At 32.4% G+C, this 26297-nt stretch overlaps 1 protein-coding gene across 6 annotated transcripts in view; it reads left to right on the top strand.

Annotated features, from left to right (window-relative positions):
• The first annotated feature begins 1886 nt into the window (after nt 1-1886).
• LOC127719986 (monocarboxylate transporter 3-like) overlaps nt 1887-26297 on the top strand; it is a 34047-nt gene continuing 9636 nt past the window's right edge. For 2 of the 6 annotated variants that reach the window (XM_052226369.1, XM_052226371.1), the window contains exons 1-2: nt 4428-4853; nt 5468-5611. In XM_052226369.1, the coding sequence (XP_052082329.1) occupies nt 4661-4853; nt 5468-5611 (337 nt within the window). In that variant the 5' untranslated portion in view covers nt 4428-4660. Of the gene's footprint in view, nt 2102-4427; nt 4854-5467; nt 5612-9432; nt 10201-10792; nt 10844-14126; nt 14324-24841; nt 25034-26297 lie in introns of those variants that run through there. The other 4 variants (XM_052226367.1, XM_052226366.1, XM_052226368.1 and 1 more) reach the window with 4 other exon arrangements.

The following is a 26297-nucleotide window of genomic DNA, read 5'->3' as shown; positions in this document are numbered from 1 at the left end:
AACAAAAAACAAAACAAAACAAAAAACAAACAACAAAATAGCCGAGTGAAGTCTATTTATTTCATTTTCGAATTAATTCAAACCAGCTTGATGAAATAAAAAATAAAAACAATTAAAAAACTCCCAAAGAGTCTTGTTTCGATAAGCTTGTCGATGATATGAATGATGTGCTTCAAAAGTAAAAACAAAATAGATTGAACGTTATACTGCTGTGTATGGTTTTGCAAAATGCTTCAAAAAAACTCTTTCAATACTTTTAACTTCTACTCCATCGGCATTTGAAATTGAGTTTGAGTTATACCGTGAAAATAACAATTATAGGCGTGATCTGAATCACACGTAAATTATTCGACATTATCAAATTCGAAGTTAACAATGCAACCATCAAACAAAGAACAAAATGGAAATTCACCTAGAAGGGTAAAAGGAAGTAAATAGGAATGACGGACGCCAAACACCAATGATAGAAGTAATTTTATTCCTGCTTCCTTGTTAATAAGAAAAGAAAATTCAAATTAGAAATAGTGAGAATTGAATGTCGGCTATTTGTGTAAGTATAGCGAAACATTTGCGGACACTCTTTGTGATGAATGCAGTTCTTCGCTTAGAATAATGTAAGGGGTGTTCATTCAATCTACATCGAACAGGCCGGAAACATAGAAAATTGCATTTTTAATCAAAAAAGCTGTGACACCATATGTTTTTGCGGATTCATTCACAATCAAAGTGTTGAAAATTCAGAACGGGACATTTTGTCGACACATTTTTATAATAAAAACGCAAATCCTCAAAATACCACTTGAGTTGCCTATGCAAATAGTTGCTTGATTTTAACCAGAATTCAAAAGGGTTTGTTGAAATAAATAAACTCTAATGACGACCAAGGGTAGATAGCAATTCAAAACAAGACGGTGCATTGAACATGGGCAAAAGTGTACCATTAAAATGGTCTCCTTTTGCCCCAACCTCAAGAAGACATTAAGAGATTTTAAAAAAGATTTCAACTTTCTAATTAAAAGGGTTGTTTATCTGCAGAAAGCATGGCATACTCCAAGCGTGAACTTGAAACATCGGAATTAACTCATTCTAACCTGACGCCAAGGCTGTGTATCCGCATATCAAACAGTACGACCAGCGCGATACCCTCGTGTGTAGTCGAGAACCCCTGGCTAATCATGGGTCATATCGTTGAACGGTAGAGGTCCAGATGAAGCTATATTTCCATTATAATATCATAATGTGTGAATTTCTTTGATTGACGAAATAGCAAAGATTGATTTGCACATTTGTATATTTAAGAAATACTTTTTTTCAAATAGTCATTTTAGAACCTTGGGGTTATATATTTGTTATCAGAATTTTTTCACATTTAATGAATAAAATTATTACAAAAAGTACAAGTGTATTTCAAATTCATTAAAGGATAAAATAATGGGTGTATAAATCGTATCCGGCGTTTATATGAAAGTATTCCTTCCTGTAGAGGTTTAAGAAGTTCTAAAGATGAAGTAACTGACAATATGAAATACTGTTTCTGCAATATTTATTCTTAGTATTCATCATGAAATATTTGTAATTTTTTACGACAAAGTTATATAAAGAGGAACAGGATAGAAATCATTAGTTATTATCCTATGATGAAAAGATACTTAACATTCAATTGTTCTTTTAAGACACATATAAAGAATATACATATGAATATATATGTTATACCAACTAAGGGTGGAATAAATTTAAAAAAAGTTGTGACGATAGTTATGGTACATTGGCTTTATATTAATCTTTCACATAAGGACAAAACAGTCAGGATTGAAATACCGAGGAATTCTTCTCGCATGGATTCGTATCAACTCAAGTGCAAACTATATGTTTTTATGATTATTGTGTAATCATATGTGTCATTTATAAATGTCGCCGACATCACCCGACAAAGGTTGGGCATGGTTTGTTCTTGTAGGATCATTTGGAGAACACATTATAATGGGCTATTGTGCGTATGCTAGCGGAATGATACATATTGCTTTCCTAGAAAACTTCTATGCCGATTTATTGACAACAACATGGATATCTGCACTATTCTTAGCTTTTATGTCAGGATCAGGTAAATCGATAATCAAACTTTTTGCTATTTGGTTTGCAGATGAATTATTAGAGTTAAGTCATTTAATGTAGTTGAAGTTACATCGTCATTTGAATCTAGTACATCATTAATATTGAATTTTTAAACATGTAGGGACAAATCAATACAAACTAAAATTATTGGATATACGAAAACCCGGGACGTCACAATCTCATAAATTAGTCCAAAATCAGTTTAATGTACCCCACCCTCCTATTTTCAATTTCAGTTTTGTCCCCTAACTTCAGATTTTCGAACATAAATCATTTTGGAGTTTTTCGTAAACGATGAGCCGTTGCCTGTTTTACATAACCTTTATAGTAGTTTCCCTTCACAATCACTATAATTTGGTCCTAAATATACTGAAGGTGAATCCCCTATTTTCGTTTTGCCAATTTCAGTTTTATTTTACCGTAACTTCAGATTTTCGAACATAAATCATATTGGAGTTTTTCGTAAACGATGAGCCGTTGCCTGTTTTACATCACCTATTTAGTAGTTTCTCTTCACAATCTCTATAAATTGGTCCTAAATCAACTTAATGTACCTACCCCCCCCCCCCCCCCCCCCCCCCCCCCCCCCCCCCTTATTTTTGATTTTTCAATTTCAGTTTTTTTACCCTAACTTCTGATTTTCAAACATAAACCATTCTAGAGTTTTTCCGAAACGATGTGCCGGTGCCTCTTTTACATTACTTATATAGTCGTTGCCCGTCACAAACTTTATAAATTCAAAATCAGCATAAGGTACGCAAACCCTCTGTTTTCGTTTTGACAATTTCATTTTTTTTCACCCTAACTTTAGATTTTCTTACATGAATCATTCTGTAGTTTTTTTCTTAAACAATGTGCCGATGCCTGTTTTACATCAACTCTATAGTCGTTACCTGTCAAAGTCTCTATAAATTCGTCCAAAATCAGCTAAATGTACCCCCTATCCCCTCTCCCCCCTATTTTTCGATTTGTCAATTTCAGTTTTTTTTTACCCTAACTTCAGATTTTAGAACATAAGCTATTCTAGAGTATTTCATAAACGATGCGCCGATGCCTGTTTTACATTATCTATATAGCTGTTGCCCGTCACAATTTCTATAAATTGGTCCGAAATCAACTTAAGGTACGCCACCCCCCTTTTTTCGTTTTGTCAATTTAAGTTTGATCGCCCTAACTTCAGATTTTCAAACATTAACTATTCAGGAGTTTTCCTAAACGATGCACCGAAACCTGTTTTACATTACCTATATAGTCGTTGCACGTCACAATCTCTATAATTTGGTCCTTAATCGTCTTAAGGTACCCCATTCCCTATTTTCGCTTTTTTCAATTTCAGTCTTTTTACCCTAACTTCAGATTTTCGAACATAAACCATTCTGTAGTTTTCCTAAACGATTTGCCGATGCCTGTTTTACACCACCTTTATAGTCGTTGCCCGTCAAAATCTCTATAAATTGGTCCAAAATTAGCTTAAGATACGCCAATCATTTTTCGTTTTGTAATTTTCAGTTTTTGTGTGCCCCAACTTTAGATTTTCGACCATAAACCATTCTGTATTTTATCCTAACCAATACACTAATGCGTCGTCTACGCCACCTATATAGTCGTTGCCCGTCACAATCTCTATAAATAGGTCCAAAATCAGCTAAATAGACCCACCCACCCACCCCTATTTTCGATTTGTAAATTTCAGTTTTTCTTATCCTAACTTCAGATTTCCGAACATAAACTATTCTGGACATTTTCCTGCACACTCTATTTTCGTTTTGTCAATTTGAATTTTTCACCCTAGCTTCAGATTTTCGAAAATGAACCATTCTGGAGTTTTTCCAAAACAATACGTCACAATCTCTAGTTTGGTCCTAAATCAACTTAAGGTACCCTATCTCCTATTTTCGCTGTCAATTTCAGTTTTTTTACCCTAACTTCAGGTTTTCGAACATAATCCATTCTGAAATTGTTCTTAAACAATATGACAATGCCTGTTATACATCACCTATAAATAGTCGTTGCCCGTCAACATCTCTATAAATTTGTCAAAAATAAACTATTGGTACGCAACCTTCCTATTTTAGTTTTGTCAATTTCAGTTTTTTTACCCTAACTTCAGAGTTTTTCCTAAACCATACGCCAATGTCTCCCCACATTACCTATATAGTAGTTGCCCGTTGCAATCTCTAAAAATGGCCCAAAATAAACTAATGTACATACATATTCATAATTGTTCGCTAGGTCTCTTTAATTGTTCTTTAGCTCGAAAAATACGTGATCGTCTTATGTGAAATTGTTGTTTTTAGTTATACCTCTCACTTGTTTGCTAGCTAATTGTTCGCTAAAATTGTTTGCTAGCTTGAGTCAAATGAAACCAACTAAGGGTGGAATTAATTTAAAAAAAGTTGTAACGATAGTTATTGTACATATACTTTATGTTAAGCTTTCACATAAGGACAACACTTACCGAAGGAATTTTTCTCGCATGGATTCGTATCAACTCAAGTTCAAATTATGTGTTTTCATGATTATTGTGTAATCGTGTTTGCATTTCGAAATGTCGCCGACTTCACCCAACAAAGGTTGGGCATGGTTTGTCCTTTTAGGATCAGTAGGAGAACACATTGTAATGGGCTATTGTGCGTATGCTAGTGGAATGATACATATCGCTCTTCTAGAAAACTTCAATGCCGATTTATTGACAACAACATGGATATCTGCACTATTTTTAGCTTTAATGACAGGCTCAGGTAAATCGATAATCAACCTTTTTGTGTTTTGGTCTGAAATGAATAATTAAGTCATTTAATGTGATTGAAGTTACATCATCATTTAAGTCTAGTACATCATTAATATTGAATTATTACAACATATAGGGACAAATCAATACACACTAAAATTAGTGATTTACGAGAATCCGGGTCGTCCTTGCTTAACTGGATACGATTTTGTTTGCGTGTAATTAGTAGCCTCCCAAACATGCCAAAATGGCATACACTAAAATAATTGAAATAGAGAGCACAGCATCGTCATGAAATCCAAGGAAGAGCAATGTCAGGAATTAATCTAACTTATAGAGGGTTTCGTAATCTTAACGGGAAAGTTGCAGGTGTATGGATTACGTTATCATATCTAATAAATAGGAAATTATATTGATTGATTCATTGATTGGTGTTTGCTTAACCTCCAATTGTAAATATTTCATGCAAGGACTAGAACGGATTAACAAAACATACAAAATGGTACAAATGTAGTTTGGTAGGTTTGGAAAATGTAAACTTGCTGCCAGCCTAGTACGTATTTTGATATTTCTGTTATAAAAAAGCAAGCTAGTGTTTCGCAATTACCATTGTTATGTTTTCAGGACCTATTGCCAGTACCATCATCAATCGATTTAGTTGTAGAGTGGCTATGATACTAGGATCACTCATGTTATCCACAGGACTTGTCTTAACAGGGTTTGTAGAGGATATCAAATGGACATATCTTACATTTGGAATTCTTTCAGGTAAAAATAGTAACGTTCAAGATAAAACGTATTAATATAAAACCGAACTCCAAAGTAGATTCAAAAGGAGGAGTCAATAAAATCTGACAAAATCAAATGCTAGAATATATTAACTACCGGAACGAATGGATAACAAAAAGTCGCAAGAACGATAGAAACACATCACAAATAAAAATTATGCGTTTCGCACCAAGAAACGATCGTCGTTTTTCTTAGCAACTATCATTCAATGTTATTCTTTGGAATGCATGCGATCACCTAAGAAACTTTAATTATTATGAAAAATTGGAACCCATTTTAAAAAGCAACATTAAACACTATAAAGACAGAAAATAGACCGCGCTGAAGTTCGTTGCTTTTATTACTACATTGCAGAATACATGTTAATAATATTGGAACGTGAAGGGAGTGTGACACATCAGAATTCAGGAGTCTTTTAAATCTTGTCACTTTATTACAGAGAATGTTAATTTAGATAAAATGTACCTTGATTTAAACGAAACGAAAAAAATCTCGATATTTTAAAAACCATTATTAATTAGATATCAGAGTTCATATACAAAAAAACTCATCAAATACACCGGGCTTATAATTGTGTTCGCCAGACGCGCATTTCGTTTACAAGAGTCATTAGTCCCGCTCGAATAAAAAAAAAAAAACTAACATTATATTTGTAAAAGACATATTTAGCAGTTTCCAACTTAACATTTTTAACATAAATCATTAAACGTTTGGTATATGTATATTCAACGCTGACCTAACTAGGCTTATAAAAAGTAGAAAAGACAACTTGTTGATATTGCGAAACCAATTGACACTCTAACATACCATTGTGACAATAATAACTGATGTGTAGTAATTATTTTTATTGCGTTAAACGCGTTTCTTAGTAAACGCACGAAACCATGCATTTGCGGGATTTTTAACACAATGAAGCAAAGACTGTAGCAGTGATGTTTCAAATGTATGATTAGTTTTGTCATTCATATGCTAATTAGGGAATATATATTTACGATTGTGCATAATATTTTATTACATTGACAACAATTCATTTTCTAGGTAGCACATGTATATTGCAAAGATAATTAAAAATAAATGTTATAACAAAAAAAATAAATACTGTATCAGGTTTTTAATATTTGAAGGCAATTGGTGTCCATTAAGTATCAGAATGGAAAACTGCAATTGCTTGGATATGAGAATATTATTATTGCTAGGACACATCATAATTGACATCCACAAATATTTTAAAATGGATGAATATAAAATGTATACAAGCACACCTGAAAGTATCATTGACTGCGACCGAACTCCAACAGAAATATTTCAATAGCATACCGATTAAGAGCAGATGTGCCGGCAAGAAAACATGTGCATTAGCAAATTCATATATTTGTTTGTAAAAGATGTTTGAGAGTAAAAAAAATATTTCATTTTTAGCTCACCTTTCCTAAAAGGAAATGTGAGCTTTTGCCATCACTTGGCGTCCGTCGTCGTCCGTCGTCCGTCCAATGTAAACTATTTCAAAGATCTTCTCCTCTGAAACTACTGAACCAATTTTAACTACACTTAAGCTGAATGATCCTTAGGGTATCTAGTATAAAGTTTGTGTTTAATTTTTTGACGTTGTTTCGTCAAAAAACATGGCCGCCATGGATAAAAATAGAACATAGGGGTAAAATGCAGTTTTTTGGCTTATATCTCAAAAACTAATTTTAGAGCAAATCTGACATGGGATAAAAGTCATCATTAGGTCAAGCCCTGAAATTTTCAGACTAATCAGACAACCGATTTTTGGATTATTGCCCCTAAATTGATAATTTTAATGAAATTATGCAGTTTTTGGTTATTATCTTGAATATTATCATAGATAAAAATAAACTGTAAACATTAAAAATGTTCAGCAAAGTTAGATCTACAAATAAGTCAAATGTCCAAAATTGTCAATTGACCCCTTAAGAAGTTTTTGCCCTTTAAATGTAATTTTACATAATTTGTTTATCATGTTTGTTACTTTCAAAAAGCCTCTCTGAAACTATTGAAGCAAATTCAGCCAAACTTGGGCTGAATGAACCTTAGGGTATACGTAACTAGTATGCATTTTACGTTTCATTTTTTTGTACGTCAAGAAACATGGCCACTGTGACTTAAATAGAACGTAGGATAACAATGCAGTTTTGATAAAAAAAAAATATTTTTGCTGTTTTTGGTTATTTATCTTGAATATTATCATAAATAGGGAGACACTGTAAACAGTAAAAATGTTCAGCAAAGTAAGATCTACAAATAACTGATTCTGAAATTCTTTTTTTTTCTTTTTTCATTTTATGGGTTTATTTGTTCTGAGTTCGGGATCGTAGTTTTTCTTTTAGCATTTCCTTCTTACCTTTCTGTTTTATTTTGCATCCTGGTAAATGTTTAATTCTTCCGTTGATGCATAAATCTTACAACGGTTACGAAGGGATTCCACTTTATCGCTCAGATCACTCGATCTTTATTCGTAGGCAGCGGATGAAAGTCATGATGTCTTCGACTGTCACACCTACTGAAAAGGGAAATAACTCTTGACAAAATCATCTAAATTGTGGATGCATCCCATTTGCTGAAAAGAATGAATTGGTAAGCCAAAAAAAATTTTTGACTCAAATTTCATAGTTGACTAAGCATAAAATGTTATATTTTGAACACAGTACATTCCCAGGTTAAAAGTTTATGGTCATGTAAATCAAAGTTTATCATGAAACAATATGTTTGGCATATTACCAGTTTTGACTTATTACAATAAACAAAGAATGGAAACTGGGAATGTGTCAAATAGACAACAACCTGAAAATAAAACAGAAAATAGCTTAAAGCCAGCAATGGGCCTTTAACACAATCCATAATCCAACACGCAGAAGCAGGCCTGATCAGGGCCTTAATCATCAATGTATACTAGTACAAAAAAAAAGGACGTCACTTCACTTCCAAACAGATATGAACCAAGATTAAAAAAAAACCATACAAGACTAACAAAAGCTACCTAGATGTTCCTGAATTAGGACATACACAAAAATTCAGCAAGTTATACATGTTTTGTGAGATATAAACCTATCACCAAATAATTTTGTACATCTAGCTAATGTGGAATAAATAAACACACTGGTACATACAGGAAGTCTATTTAAAAAAATAAATATTTGTTCTTATGTTGTGCTGTAACCCAACGGTCCCATTTTAAAGACAGGGTTGGATACAGTACATAAATTTTATCCCTCCTTGCACAACCCAAATCCAATAATTTTAGTGGTTGTTAATTGTTGCTCTGTTTCATATTTGCTTTTCGTTTATTGTTTTAAGCTCACCTTTCCTAATTGCTATGCAATACTCTATGAATGCTGGTTACTATCCACACTAGTTTGTGTCCACACTCACTAATTATACATTAAAGACTTAAAAGCAAAAGAAAAACTTTGATGAAAATTTTTAAAAAACTCTACAGGTGAACGATTCAGGCTCTTAAGAACCTCTTGTTCATTTAAGCATCATTTTAGTAATGCTAATGAAAAGGAGCCGAGGTGGCAGAATTGTCTATATGGTCCGTCTACTGTATGATAGGCCTGTCAACACTGAGGTTGTTAATTCGAACCCCGCAAGTTCTACTCCAATCTTAATTGACTAGGATGGTCAGTTTTCCGGTCGATCCAAGATCCGTGATTCTCTCCGGGCACTCCGGTTTCCTCCACCAATAAAAACTGACCGCCACGATATATCAAATAATGCTGAAGATGACATTAAACACCATCAATCAATCAGTAATCTGAATATTATTGCTTTTTCAGGAATAGGACTTGGGTTATGCTACAATACAGGTTTGATAGTGATAGCGTTTAACTTTGAACAGAAACGTAACATGGCGTGTGGCATAGCTGTATCGGGTGGCGGAATTGGACCTTTCATTCTTACTCCTGTTTTCCAATTAATATATGAGAAATACAATTATTCCGGATTTTTTCTATTATTAGGAGGCCTTGCATTACAAAACTGTGTGTTCGGTGCCACATTTCGACCATCTAAAACAGAACTTGCAATGAAAATTGCGAATTCAAACCGTAAGGAAAGATTGTGTGATTCTGTGTCGTCTTATATGGAGATAGTTCGGAGTGGATCAATGTTGTGTGTATGTTTAGGATTCTTCCTGGCAAATATTAGCACTTATCTACTCTATATACATTATCCTGAGTTTTGTCTTCATACAAAATCATCGAAAATGGAAGTGTCTATATTTTTATCTATAGCCGGTATGTCTGGCTGTTTCACACGGGTATTATTTGGTATGGCAAATAACAGTCATAACATTGATGAATTAATAATGTTATTTGGAGTGAATAGTTTGTTAGGCTTGGGTACCATAATATTTCCTTTATTCAGTTCATATACAACGGCCAAAGTTATGTTTGCTAGCCTACTTGGCGGATATTCTGGTTGCTGTTGGGCAGTTGTGAATACGATAGTTATAAATATTTTAGGACATGAGAAACTTGCACATGGTGTTGGTTATCTCATGGTATACGTTGGAGTCGGAACACTCATAGGACCGCCACTTGCTGGTGAGTTTTATTCTTTGTTATTCTTTCAGACATATTTTTACTGCAAACGCGATTATATTTTAAAATATGTGCACTTTGAAGTCCGGCTATGTTTGACCGGCAGACAATTTATGAAGAATGGATAGAGAAATTAACTAAAGCCCCCTTGGACTGCATAGCAGTGTAATCCTTATGTGATCAGTATTATTTATTCAATTGACATTTTGAATTGAATATACTAGGGTGGTTTTCTCCTTTGCAACATACAGGTATCAGTCAGCTCCCTTGCAACATACAGGTATCTGTCAGAGCCAAACAGATAAAGGACAGGGAACCAGTCTATGAAGTAACTTGAGAGATTTAGTAAGACTTTATGAAGGAATACTGCTCTCATACGATTTTGACTGATCTGTTACAACCTCTTTGTTTTGTATTCGTACATGGTTTTCTACACCTCTGGTCTCGTGCTTACCTAGTAATAGTTACTATGGAAACACTGCCGACTGATTTTTGAATGAAATGTGAATATAAAGATTTTTTTAAAAATGTTTTTAAAGACAAACATAGATATTTTGTATGAATGATAATAATCTGTTTTTTTTTTATTTGTTAGGATTTATTATTAATTATGGTGGTACTTATGGAGATTCCTTCACAGTAGCAGGTATGCACAACTTAAACTTTAAATGAGATCAAAGAGAAATACCACTTCAGTTGAATTTTCATTACACAACTTGGAATATTCCTAATCACAACCGAATGTTAAACCCCACAAAAACATGCGGTAGTTCCAGATTGTCATTATCGAAATGTGTCAAAACTTTAAATGAGATCAAAGAGAACACGGAGAAATAACACTTCAGTTGAATTTTCTTTAAACTGGGAATAATCCTAATCACAACCAAATATCAAGCCCAACAAAAACATGCGATAGTTCCAGATTGCCATTATCAAAATGTGTAAAAAAAGAAAAAAAAAAGATGCCTGTTTAACAAATCGGTCCCACGGTATTTTTTATAAATTCAAGGAATGTCACGACATGTGAATTTTAGGATGTTTGCTCCTTTTGTTTTTGAATTTTTGCCAGATATTCGGAATCCTCTGGTTTTATACATGTAGTGCCATTAAAAAATGTTCCCCACTAACCCCTATTTTTCTTTTCATAATTTTATTACATAAAGTTTAAAAAGCAATGTTTGAAAATGCTATAAAATTCTTGTAATTTTTTCATAGTTTTTGAAAGAAAAAGGGTGCCAATGTTAAATGTATGAAAAGTCTAGAGAAAATTATTTCCCGCCAAATTTTCAAAGGCTTATATCTCGAAAACAAGCACACGGACCCTTCATTTTTTACTGATTTTTTAGTTCCTTTATTTATATACTATCAATTTATAACAGTCTTTTTTGAAAAGCTTGTTATTCTGAAACAGTGAAGCCAACATCCTTAATTAACAAAACCATACAAAAGAAAAAAAAACATTGCAAAGCACCTGTAAATACCGTAATTGTACAGTCATAGATGACTTAATTACTGATTGAAACCTTTTTCAAGTCGCATAAGATAAAGACATTTTGCTTTTAATCAAGGTCTAATGTGTATTTTCATCAAATGATGGACTGCTCGCATTCACATGACACAGTTGTCATCGATGATCATATTCTGTAATTTGTATCGACTAGGGGATATTTTTGGAAATGTAATTCCTTACACTATTTACACAAAAGTGTTTTTATATGAATATTTTTCACAGAATCAGACAATTTTGTTCAACCTGTAGCTTGAAAAAAAAGCTCCGTGTACCACATATTCTATAAGATTTAAAAAAATTGCATTATGTCAACTACATTTTATCAAAGAATAAATGAATCTATATTGTTTTTATTTTTTCTTAAACTGATCTTTATTAAGATATAACAAAAGCTAATCAAAAACTGAGGTTACATATTTTTTTATATTTGTAAGTGTATAAGCTCCATGAGTACTTTAAATATGGTGTGTTCAAAACAAAATTCTGGTGATATTATATACTTTTTCGCTATTTATTCAAAACGTGTGAAATACATTTCTGGAAAATAAACAACATTCCACATTCGCATAAGATACTTTGACCATAACATTAGCTGGTCTCTGATTTTTACAACCTTGGCTTTCATATGCTTGGTTTCTAGTGTTCCTGATGAAGGTTGATTTACAAAATGGCGTCGGTGGAACCTAGCGTTCAAAAGGATAAACAAACTAGAAAAAATGTTGACATATATCTGATCTTACAAAGAAATTCGTCATGATGTTTAGACAAGAGATACAAATGCAATATGGAGTATTTGGTTAGCAGGTCATAGTGATGAGTTGCACGTTTTGGATCAGTAAGATGCCTACATGTTTGTCGATACTTTGAATTACGACCATGCGTGCATTCTTTTTCCAAAGAACGAATGTAAAAAAAAAAAACCCGCCATTACCGACTTTTAAATGCAAGTTGAACCGTTCATTATGTGTTAATTGACCATTTTAACCAGATAGTACGGTTAGAGATCATTTAAACTAGATAATACGATCAGAGATCATCTAAACTAGATAACAGTCAGATATCATACGACTAGAGATCATTTAAACTAGAAATACGATCAGGGATCATTTTATCTAGATAGTTCGGTCAGAGATCATTTTAACTAGATAATACGGTCATAGATCATTTAAACAAGGCAATACGGTCAGAGATCATTTTTACTAGATTATACTGTCAGAGGTCATCTTAACTGGATAATACGGTCAGGGATCATTTTGACTAGATAATACTGTCATTGATCATTTTAACTAGAAAATACTGTCAGAGATCATTTTAACTAGATTATACTGTCAGAGATCATTTTAACTAGATAATACGGTCATAAATAATTTAAACTGGATAATACGGTCAGAGATCATTCTAACTAGATTATACAGTCAGAGATAATTTTAACTAGATTATACTGTCAGATATCATTTTAACCAGATAATACTGTCAGAGATCATTTACTGAGTAATACGGTCAGAGATCATTTTAACTAGATTATACTGTCAGAGATGATTTGTACTAGATTATACTGTCAGAGATCATTTTAACTGGATAATACGGTCAGATATCATTATAACTAGATTATACTGTCCGAGATCATTTTAACTAGATAATACGGTCAGAGATCATTTTAACTAGATAATACTATCAGAGATCATTTTAACTAGATTATACTGTCAGAGATCATTTTAACCAGATAATACTGTCAGAGGTCACCCTCATATATACGTGTATCATACTTTAAATTTAAACTTGTGTACACTAAAGGACAGACTATTGTCGCGTTCACTCTCCTATTTATATTTGATTGCAATTGGTTTATGGGTTATTTTTTGTATTACAAACTATATTCATGAGGTCAATTAAAAAATCCAGACTTTACATCGGCGTCCTATTCAACAAACAAACAATAACAAAAATTTAGAATTGCCCCCTCCCCCCCCCCCCCCCCCCCCCCTCCCAAAAAAAAAAAAAACAAAAAAAAACAATAAAAATAAACCCAAACCATACCGGAACAAAACATTTAACTTTTAACTAAGCACTCGGTGTAGCTAATAAAATAGCTTTGTCAAATTGCTTCCATGGTGTGATCATTATTGATCAACAGGGTCATGACCAGGTCAACTAGCATATACAAAGTCAAATCGGTCCATCAATGTAATGTTTTCGGGAAATAAATTCTGTAGTAATCTGTTGTAGACATAGAATGTAAATCTCCCTGTTTGTTCATTAAAACTAACCTTACAGGGATACCCTGTCAAATGCTGTAGACATGGTATTTATTATAACAGCATATAGTGCAATCAATTTGATTTTAGAAATAATAAAAAAAAAATCTTTATCTTTGAATTTCTGATATGAATTTGCATTAAATTATGTATATTTATTTCAGGTATTTTCTTAATTATGGGAGCATTTAGTTGCCTTTGTAGCACTATGTGTAAGAGAGCAGTGGACAATAAAGCAGACATTGATGACATTGAATTGACTGTAACAGCTGAGGAGAATAGGAAAACTATTTTAGCTAATAATAGAATAGAAGAAAATGATAGTTTTTTATTGAAGAAATAAAATAAATACGAACATCGATACAGGGCTTATAAACAAGCAGTAAAAAATATTATAGAATTACATAACAAAGAATAATTTAATGCTCTTAAAGTTATGAAACTAGATTGGTGGAAAGTTTTGTTTAGCTTTAGGTTTATTTTAACTCCTGTATATTTACAATCAACAAACAAAAAAGGACGTCAGTTGGAAATTATCACGTTCCTACATGAGACTTATTATGGAATATGGCTTTTGATTTACATGATGGTGCTGCATACATAACAGGAGATGACTGCTTTCTTTGTCGAAGCTTTAACTACATTCTATCTAAATTCTTGTAATCCCATAATTTTATCAAGAAAGATTTTCGTAAACATTGCCGTAATCACGGTAGTGGCTTTGAGAGAGATCCCGTTGGGATGATGTAGATGCTGGGGAAACTAGCTTTTGTATTTGTAGTCGGCTGTTATTGTACTACAAGATACGAACGTGTAACATCCGGTTAGATGTTTCGGTATCAATATATGAGATGTTGGATTTTAGGAAATGAATGGGAATCTAGATCACAGGTCATTCACGTCCAAGTCGGCAGTCCAATACAATAAACATGAACGAATTGGAAAAGTCCAAATTCTTTTAATAGAGTCCAAATATGAAATGTAACAGTATTACAAATCAGTAATCATGTTAAACCTAAAGAAAATACATCTGCTTACGTTTGAAAATCTGAAAGCAGTTCATGTCCTCTCGTTGGCATATCCATATATACGGAGTCCCCGAATAATAGTTCAACTTTCTTTAAATACTAAATAATGTTGCTAACAACAAAGTTTGTAATGGTTATTTTGTCAACAAAAAATGGATAACGGATTGATTCCGTTTATCAAAGAGAATTATTTACACCCGTATTTATCAAACAAAGATAATTAATCAAATACAATTTGATTAACCGTAAGGTTTAAGTTCAATCTTGACAATGAGTATTGACAAATATGAATTTGTTATCTAGCATGGTTTAGGTGTTAACAAATATTTAATATTTCGGACATTTTGAATACATTGTGAATTTCCAGATCATTGCTATGAAATAAATTAAATATGCCTGGTGCACACGAAATGTAAACATTTATAAACTGTAACAGAAAATCAACATAATTAGATAGTTATGAATATAAAATTAATCACACAAATAATGTGTCACAATATTCTGTTTCTATACGAACTCATTATATTTAAACGGACATAACCATATAATAACTGGTTGTCCTCGTCCCGACTTGCTACGATAATTTCTTGAGAGAAGATGATGACGAGTTACAGTACATAAAATATCATACCTTTGATTAAAAAACTTCCAATTTCAATTTTCAATTGGAGAACCATTAACCGTTTCAAAAGTTTTTATTTTTGAATTTCATACAATTTTAACAAACCAAAAATCACGTAAAGCCAACTAGTTTACCAAAGGAAAATAGTTTAGAATCTAAAAGACAATAACGTTTCCTCATTGAAAAAATGATTTGGATATAAAAACATAAATCAGATAACACCATGGCATAAAAAATTCGACGGAGAGACAAATAACTAACACACAGGTTGAAGTACGCTACACATAAACGGAAAATACAGTATACGAAACCAAACTCCTGGGGTGAACTCATGTGCTCCAGAAGGATAAGCACATCCTGATCCACTAGTTTCATCCGTCGTGTTGCTCATGGAAAAGAAGTAAATCTTTTCTTTGAAACCATCTATGCTTTGGTATATTGTGTTGAAAAGTCTGACAAATTTAGGAATTATCTTCGTATTCTTCTAATCTTTCTGTTTTTCTCTTGGACTAAATAGCCTTAAAATCTATAATCAATCAGTTGTTGTTAAATCAATGCGTCGTGTTTTTTAGGATCAACATCAATTCACTAATTTATAATTTAACAAACAAACAAAAACTAAAGTGCTTCTTTTCTTTTTCTGTGTAGTTTGTTTTCTTCAAACACGGGCCTTCATTGTAATATCGCACATCCGAAAGGATGACCAATTACCAAGAGCTAATTGATCTTCTTGGTCTTTCACATGAAAGAACAGGGAATTCGAACAATGTGCTCCTCAGAGTTTACTCCCCAAATCAGAAAGTACATGTCAGCGTATTTAGCTTCCATCAATATAACAATTCTAAAGATTGAGTTCACAGAATTATATAATTAAGCTTAAACTATGGTTGTTCATTTTATTTCCTATAGGATTCATGCTTTTATCTTTCCAAACATTCTGTTTAAATGTATACTTAATGAAAGATTTCAGAAACACATGTCGTGGGCAAAAATTGCATATGTTTAAACAGCCTAACAGAGTTACCAAAAGTTAATGCAAGGGTTCTTTTGCGTGTAAATATCTGTTCAGCACTTACTTCAAATTGAACAGACGTCATTGTTGGTTCAAACATCCTCACAGTTGAAAAAAACGCCCTTGGTAATACTTTATCTAAGGTTTTTTTTTAACAACGTCACTTAATAGGCTTTATATATCTTCTCTGGCTAAGTCTATGATTTGTTACACGAAATTGCAAAACTTCTTGCATCATTAATAGGTTGAAATCAGAATGTTGAAAAATGGTTTTAAATCTGAAACTGTACGGAATCTCAAGTTTAAAATTATCTTTGCCTCATTTACAAATTCCATTGCTTGAAGACCAAGGTTATAAGACTTATCACCTTTTTCTTTGTACAATCTAAAAAGTTATATTTGAATAAAGTCCTATGAACTGAAGTGCTTGAGGGTTTCAATCTAAGGTGAAAGTTTGGTTCCAATTCCAACAGGTAACATCCAGATGCAAGTATTTTCATTAACTCAAGTAAATGTCAAGAAGATGTGACCTTGACCCTCAGCATGTTGAATTCTTATATTGATTAATCTAATTAAAGATGTGACCATATGTCTAAGTTTTATTCTAATTTGATCTTAGGTTTTACAGGTATATACATGCAACCTTAATTGATGTTTGGACGGACAGATTAATTTTGATTATGAATTATAAAATAATAAAATATACAATTATATAGCTTTTGATGCTATTTTTGGTTGGGTTGTCTAGTGCAAAATTCACAACGTTTTAGTTTTCAGGAAATCGCGCTTATCAAATTCAGAGATTGGTTAGATTATACAGGATGTTCCTTACAATTCGTACCTCTTTTTACAGGTACATGTACAGACATAAAATTTCTTTGCGTTTACATACAAATGCGCCTTGTATATAAGAAAAAGGAAAGGTGGTGTGATTGCCAATGAGACAACTATCCATCAGACAAAAGGACATAAAAGAACATATATAAATGTACCAGTTTTTAATCAAGTGTTCCTGTGGCTCCATGTTTTAGTAGAAAAACGTAAAAAATATGATGAAATGTAAGAATTATACAACTTTAATACCAATAAGATTAAGGAGAACAATCTTAAACTTATAAGGAAATAAGTCATTTATGACTTGCATATAAACAAATACTTGAACGTGATTGGTCCGTTAGAATTTTTTTTCTTGGCTTACACTTCAATTGCAGAAATTACTTTTCTATTCCATGTAAAAATTTATCGATTTCACTGTGATATATTCGTGTGCGATAAACATGCATGGAATCATGGAGTTCCAAGAAAATTTGACATTTAAAGAAAAAAAATGTTTTGTTTGAGAAATATACAGATTACACATATTTTTCTACAAGTTATTAATGTGTAAACTGATATCGATTAAATCACAAACTGAGTTTAGTCATTTTTTATCAAAGGATGCTATGGTCATGTTCTGAATTATGAGCGTTGCCTGTTATCGCTACTCCGCAGAACCCTTAAAAATTATCGTAAAAGTTTGTCATCAGCCCAGTAGTCAGCACTTCCGACAGTGTTGACATGAATTATCATTGATATGGTCATAATTATAAATTTACTGTTTACAAAACTTTGAATTTTTCGAAATACTAAAGATTTTCTACCCCAGGAAAAGATAACATTAGCTGTATTTGGCAAAACTTTTAGGAATTTTGGGTCCTCAATGCTCTTCAACTCCCTACTTTATTTGACCTTTTTAACGTTTTTGATTAGTGTCACTGATGAGTGATGAGTCTTTTTTAGACGAAACGTGTGTCTGGCGAACAAACATTTTAATCCTAGTATCTATGATTTCATTTTATAGTTTTCTCTCCTAAAATATTCAAAATAAGCTGTTCTTAAGCATACATATTAGACTTGGACGGGCCTTTTGGTTTTGATATTTGGCCTTGAAATTGAGGTAAAGATTAAAAGTTGATTTGACGTTCTAGATTAAGACCTTTGCTATAACTTCATATTGTTTCATAATAAAGCCATAACATTTTTTTTTATATAAGGTTGCATTACATATGACCTTGAAAAAGTCAACCGGGAGTAGTCATTTATTGCAATGATTGCATATTAACGTACCTAGAAACCATATATCTTTCAAATCAAGGTGAAGTAACTATCATGTGAACCAGCTGTGGCATTTTGTAGACTGGAAGAAGCACATTATCTCCCTTATTTGAAGCAAAATTATAGAAAGCATATTGTTTTCAAATTAGTGTGATGTAAGCTATGAATGTGTTCAACATGTGACCTCAAAATTATTGTTTCATTCCATTTGTCTGGCTCTGGAACTTTACATTATGAAGAAAACTAGTTGTGAAAAATGCCTATGAAAGTGTATGGCATTGCTGCCGTTGTAGAAATAAAAATAAATATTTTCACGTATTTCGTTAAAAGCAAAGCAATAAGTATTTAATGAAACTTTTCTTTAATAAAAGTTTAAATATCTTTAATTTTAGTTTAACGTGTCCTGGAATATTTTACTTTTAATCTTAATAATTTTAAAACCCTGACTTACATATCAGTTTCAAAATTCAAACGTTTACGTTTCAAAGCAGAATTTTGACTTATATACAGCCAATTTAATTGATGTTGTAGCAACGTATAATTTTAGTTTAACGTGTCCTGGAATATTTTACTTTTAATCTTAATAATTTTAAAACTATGACTTACCTATCAGTTTTAAACTCAAACTTTTACGTTTCAAAGCAGAATTTGACTTATATACAGCCAATTTAATTGATGTTGTAGCAACGTAACCACCGTGTAGAACGCCACATGCGGGGTGTTAGCTATGTTTGGGTCCTATCATTCATTATGGGATGCGTGGTTGCATGGGTGTTTTATAAATAACAAAATTCGTTTAAAAGCGCCAATAACTGTTCAGTATGATATCCAAAACATCTAACATAAAAACAACCATGGCGCAAATTCGTCTTGCCATACAGTAGGGAATATTCCGCTTTGTATGTGACGGATTACACGGGTAGACATTCAGATATTGAAATGTGTCATTTGTTTTTTATAAAATATATCTGTAGTAATTTGACCATTTGATATTTTAATCAAAATGCCTAAAAATGATAACAGTTCTGTACTGGTTTCCATAGAAATGTTCATCAAAGAGTGCAGAGAGTATTATATATCATGGAGTATGGTCAATTCTTTCGTGATATGTCCAAAAAAAAAAGTCATCGAGATATCTTTTCCATTGATAAAATTACTTGTACATGTATTAAACGAGATATCAATGGAATTAAAATTTTTCTCAATTTTGAAATGAAATAAAAATAATTTGGAACTGTAACACTATTAAAGTTATGTCCAAAGAAAATGATTTAAAAATGTTCTCTGCAGCTGTCCCTCGTGAAAAAGATGAAAATAGGTCATTTGTATACCATGTAAAACATGTGGGTTTAGATGCAGGCACTTTTCCGAAAGTTAAAACTGTATGAATCGCAAAGATGTCTATTGGATCCTTTTAAAAAGTTTCACTTCAGGGTACGTTTGTCTGCTCCGAAAGAGCTACAGTAGCTTAAAAAGGTGTTTTATTTCTATTTTCCCTACCAAAAAACAGTATGTTAATAGAGTTATCTCCCCTTAAACCTAGTATATATATTTTAATTTCAAAAAAAAATTCTTATCATTTAGCATTTATCAATTCAATGCTAAATAACCAATTCTTACTATCAAATACTAAAAAGGAGACTAGTCGTATTTTTTAAAATTTAAAGTTCAATGGAATAGAGTAGAAAAACATAAAGAATTACAAAGTAATAACTGTTAGCGCTTTCAGTTGTATCGGCTCTTCAAACAGTCTATCAACGTTACTATATAATAACGTAGCAAGGCTGACTTTACTCAGTTACTTCTCGAGGAGAAGTGATATAAGCTATAAAAAATTTTTGACATCACGTTTCGATATATACATTTGAGGTCATTACACTGGATAAATCAAACTTGGAGACTAATGATTATACCAATCGCACTATCCAACAGAATTGAATTAATGAATAGACGCAGCATTTACAGCTAGCTGCTGCACGTCTTGAGATTTACCTAGAAGGGTAAAAGGAAGTAAATAAGGAGGACAGACGCAAAAGGTAATAGCTAGAGGTAAATTTATGATCTGCTGACCTGTTAATATGAAATAAAAATTCCAAATAGCGAGAAATGAATGTCGGTTAATATAGCGAACATATTTGTGAAAACTCTTTTTGATGAATAAAGTTCTACGCGTACAAATACACAAGGTGTGCTCTTCATTCAATCTACCTCAAAATGTCATAAAGTACCCTTAGAAAATGCAATTTCAAATCAAAATAGCTGTGGCACCATAAGTTTTGCGGATTTATTCATACCCAAATTCTTGAAAATTCAGAATGGGACAATGAGACATTGTGTCGACAGATTTTTTATAATAAAAACGCGAACCTCAGGGTGTGTGGGTGGGGGGAGGGGGGGGGGGGGGGTGATGATGGTTGTGGTGGTAGATAGCAGTTTTACAGAGAAGGTATATTGCATAGGGGCCTACATTTGACATTGAAATAGTCTCATTTCGACTCAACCCCTAAAGACTTTAAAAAGTTTTGAAAGGGTTGTTTATCTAATCTACAGATTAACGCCTCTCTCCTTTCATCTCACAAAAATGTTCTTCCATTTTCCTTTAAAATTTTTAATGGGAACATTTTTATTTCTTTTTGATGTGTGTTTTCATTAAATGGAAATGGACCTGCATGTCAAATTGTTTTTCTGTTGTATTTTACGTTCCTATTTTAATCTAAAAATTTCTTGGTATTTTCTTTTTGCATATTACTGGAGACCCGTCCCGTGTATTTAATCGAAGAAGTGATCCAGGTCCTGTCTCTTTAGCGTGGGAGGCCGAGAATTTTACATGTTTTGTTAAATATTTGTCACTGGATATCAAAGAATCAAACAATGAAGTAGTCAATATGAAATATGCGTCTCTTTACGTTATGCAAACTGTCAATAAATCATTCCACCAATCAATCAATCAATATACCTACCGACCAACAAACCCATCGATATAAAGCATTTGGTATTATGAAAACATTTTATCAAGCAATCATTTAAAAAACATGTTTAACTTAAAAACATGGAATGAATTTCATTTACAATAATTGTTTACACACCCGATACGATTTATACACCGATTAGTTTATCCTTTAATGAATTTGAAATACACTTGAACGTTTTTGATAATTCGATTCACATTATGATAAAATAAACTTCTTCTTGCATTGATTTGCAATGACTCAAGCGCGAATTATATGTTTTGAATATTATTGAGCTATCGTGTGTGTCATTTAGAAATGTCGCCGACATCACCTGGCAAAGTTTGGGCATGACTCTTCCTTATAGGATCAGTAGGAGAACACAATAAAATTGGCTATTGTGCATACGCTAGTGGAATAATACATATCGCTCTTCTAGAAAACTTTAATGCCCACAACAACATGGATATCTGCACTATTTTTAGCTTTAATGTCAGGATCAGGTAAATCCAAAATTAACCTTTTTGTTTTTTCTTTTGGAGATGAATTATTAGAGTTAAGTCATTTAATGTAATTGGAGTTATATCATCATTTGAAACTAGTACCTCATTAATATTGAATTGTTACAGTTCAGTCGTTTAATGTAATTGAAGTTATATCATCATTTGAAACTAGTACCTCATTAATATTGAATTGTTACAGTTCAGTCGTTTAATGTCATTGAAGTTATATCATCATTTGAAACATGTACGTCATTAATAGTGAATTATTAAAACATGTAGGGACAAATCAATACATACTAGAATTAGTGGGTATAATGGCATACAATAAAATAATTGAAATAGAGAGCACAGCACCGTCATGAAACTCAAAGAAGAGCAATGTTAGAAATTTAACTTATTAAGAATTGTAAAAAAAATAGCAATTGACTGTCGTAGTTCCGACTTGTTACATGCTATTTAGAATGAAATTGGTTATTTGAGCAAGGTTTTGCAGTGCGCAAATCCGCCCACTTGCTCATTTAAATTCCAAATATGTATTTCAAAAGTCAATTGGCACACTAGTTGTGTAGTCGTTCTCTCAATTGCTGTATATCAATACCCAGTCTAACGGACGATCCTTTTAAAGAGTAGTTGCAAGGGGCCAGTTCGTTCAGAGAGTCAGTCAAACAGCTGATCATGTATCTAGTTAAACGACACCAGCATTTTCAGATGAACGTGACTGTGAAATCATTTACCCTGCGCAGTCACACTTGCATGCGCTAGGAAAATAAGAGACTAAGTTAAGTAAACCACATGGAAAAGATACACCTTACAATTTTTTTACTATGAGTTCAGATAACCCTCTATTAGCAGAAATTGGACGGTATCACTATCTTAAGTTAATAAGGATAACGGACACCAAAGATATATAGCAAGAAGTAAATTGATGATCTGCTGCTCTGTTTACTAGAAAATAAATTTGAAATAGTGAGAAATAAAAGTCGGCTATTGGTGTAAATATCCTGAGAAATTTGCAGAAACTCTTTGCGATGTACAAAGTTCTACGCGTAAAATCATGCAAGTGTTTTCTTCATTTGAACGACTTTTAAATGACCGCAGTAAAATGTTTCTTTAAAATATGAATTTTTTAAATTTGAAAACTGCTGCACGATATGTATTTTGCGGATTTAATCACACCCAAAGTGTTGAAAATTCAGAATGTGATATTTTCTCCTCGACAGACTTTGTATAGCTTAAATGCAAACATAAGAAATACTACTAATGTTCCCTTTGCAAATAGTTACTTTCTTTAAACCTTTAAACAAGAAATCGAAAGGGTATGAAATGAATAAACTCTAACAACGACTGAGGGGTAGATGAACTTAACAGCGAACTCAACCCCAAAAAGACTTAAAGACTTTTTCAAACAATATTTGTGATAACGAACCCCTCTTTCTATTAAGGTGGACACCTTTGAGTGTTCATAAAATATGGATACAGTTATCGCTTATGCAAGGAACATGTTATGGCGTCTTTAATCATATCTGGGGGTTCAGTAACGTTGTATGGACACGTTTGGGGGGATTTGACACATTTGGGGGGATGGACACGTTCCTGAGTTTTACATATATATTTCCATTTACCAGTCAGCCTGTGTGAATTTCTTTGATGGACGAAAATAGCAAATGTCGATTTAACTAATTAGATTATTTTGAAACGTGCAAGTGTAGTTCAAATTCATTAAATCATAAACTAAGCTGTGTATAAATCGTATCTAGTTTGTTGCATTAAAATACTCTTTCCTGTTAAAAGGAGTTTGTTCACTAACTCATAATTTTGGCCCTAAACATCTGATTTTTTTTACTGCAAAAATGAGGTGAAATTTTGATGAAAACATATGCTAAAATGTCCAATAGTTTTGCAAATCCTGATTTTTTGAATTCTGCAAAATTTATGACAGTTTTCTGAAAATAAAACTGTGGCGCCACACTTCACCCACAAATACGTTTGCTGAAATATTCTTTATATACCATATTCTTTACGTTTCAACAAAAATTTCAGTGGGCGAGGGGTGGCGCCACTTATAAAATTATGAAAAAAGGTGGAAAAAAAGTTGAAAATTTGTAGAAAAAATGACGAAAATGAAATCTTTTCCTTTTTTATAATATAAATATAAAGCATATATACAATTGTTTATATTATACTTTCAAATATCGTACATTTAGCAATATATACACATAAGATTTACTTTAATAATTGAAGTTAAAAAAAAACCTTTACAGGGCCTTTTAATGGGTTTCCTGGCTTTACTCCTTTAACAAATGAAAACAACACGTTATGAATTTTATACGTCCGACACGCTTTTCTGGATAAACCTTAACCAGTTTTAAACATAAAGTAACTGGTAATGTAAAAAAACTGTTTCTGCAATATTTATTCTAGTATACGTAATAAAATATTTTATAATTTTTGACACCAAATTGTTTAAAATAGAACAGGATGAAACCTATTAATTTGTATCCTATGAAATAAAGATACTTCACATGCAATCGTTTTAAAGACATATATAAAGAATATACACATGAATGTATTTATTACTAAGGGTAAATTGCATTACAATGTCAGAGGTTATAGCTAGTACTCCAATTTCATCATTTGATATTTAGTGTGCAATCGTGTGTGTCATTTAAAAATGTCGCCGACATCACCTGAAAAAGGTTGGGCATGGCTCGTCCTTGTAGGATCAGTAGGAGAACACATTATAATGGGCTATTGTGCGTATGCAAGTGGAATGATTCATATCGCTCTTCTAGAAAACTTTAATGCCGACTTATTGACAACAACATGGATATCTGCACTATTTTTAGCCTTTATGTCAGGCTCAGGTAAATTGAGAATCTTTTGTTTTTTGTTTTGCAGATGAATTATTAGAGTTAAGTCATTTAATGTAATTGAAGTTATATCATCATTTGAAACTAGTACCTCATAAATATTAAATTGTTACAGTTCTGTCGTTTAATGTAATTGAAGTTATATCATCATTTGAAACATGTACGTCATTAATATTGGATTATTAAAACATGTAGTGACAAATCAATACATACTTGAATTAGTGGATATAATGGCATACAATAAAAATAATTGAAATAGAGAGCACAGCACCGTCATGAAACGCAAAGAAGAGCAATGTTAGAAATTCAACTTATTAAGAATTGTAAAAAAATAGCAATTGACTGTCGTAATTCCGACTTGTTATATGCTATTTAGAATGAAATTGGTTATTTGAGACAGATTTTGCAGTGCGCAAATCCGCCCACTTGTTCATTTAAATTCCAAATATGTATTTCAAAAGTCAATTGGCACACTAGCTATGTAGTTGTTCTCTCAATTGCTGTATATCAATACCCAGTCTAACGGACGATCCTTTTAAAGAGTAGTTGCAAGGGGCCAGTTCGTTCAGAGGGTCAGTCATACAGCTGATCATGTATCTAGTTAAACGACCCCAGCATTTTCAGATGGACGTGACTGTGAAACCATTTACCCTGCGCAGTCACACTTGCATGCGCTAGGAAAATAAGACACAAAGTTCAGTAAACCACATGGAAAAGATACACATTACAATTTTTTTAATATGAGTTCAGATAACCCTCTATTAGCAGAAATTGGACGGTATCGCTATTTTAAGTTAATAAGGATAGCGGACACCAAAGATAATAGCAAGAAGTAAATTGATGATCTGCTGCTCTGTTTACAAGAAAATAAATTTGAAATAATAATTAAATCATTTAAATTTAATTGAAGTTAAATTATTATTTCAATCTAGTACATCATTAATATTGAATTATTAAAACATGTAGGGATAAATTAATACAAACTAAAATTAGTGGAAATAAAAAAATCCAAGACGTCCTTGCTAAATTGGATACGATTACATAGCAAGGTGATGAGACTCAAAATAGAGCAATATTAAGGAATTTAACTTATTAAGAAATGTTGAAAAATGGCAATCGACTGTCGTAGTTCTGAATTGGTACAAGCTATTTAGAATGAAATTGGTTGTTCGAGCCAGGTTTTACAGTGCGCAATTCCTCCCACTTGCTCTACAGTCATTTAATTACTATTATTTATTTCAAAAGTCAATGGACATAC

The sequence above is a fragment of the Mytilus californianus genome, unplaced genomic scaffold (genome assembly GCF_021869535.1).
Source record: "Mytilus californianus isolate M0D057914Y unplaced genomic scaffold, xbMytCali1.0.p SCAF_11, whole genome shotgun sequence".
NCBI classification, from domain to species: Eukaryota; Metazoa; Mollusca; class Bivalvia; order Mytilida; family Mytilidae; genus Mytilus; species Mytilus californianus.
This window is presented reverse-complemented; position numbering and strand designations above follow the sequence as displayed.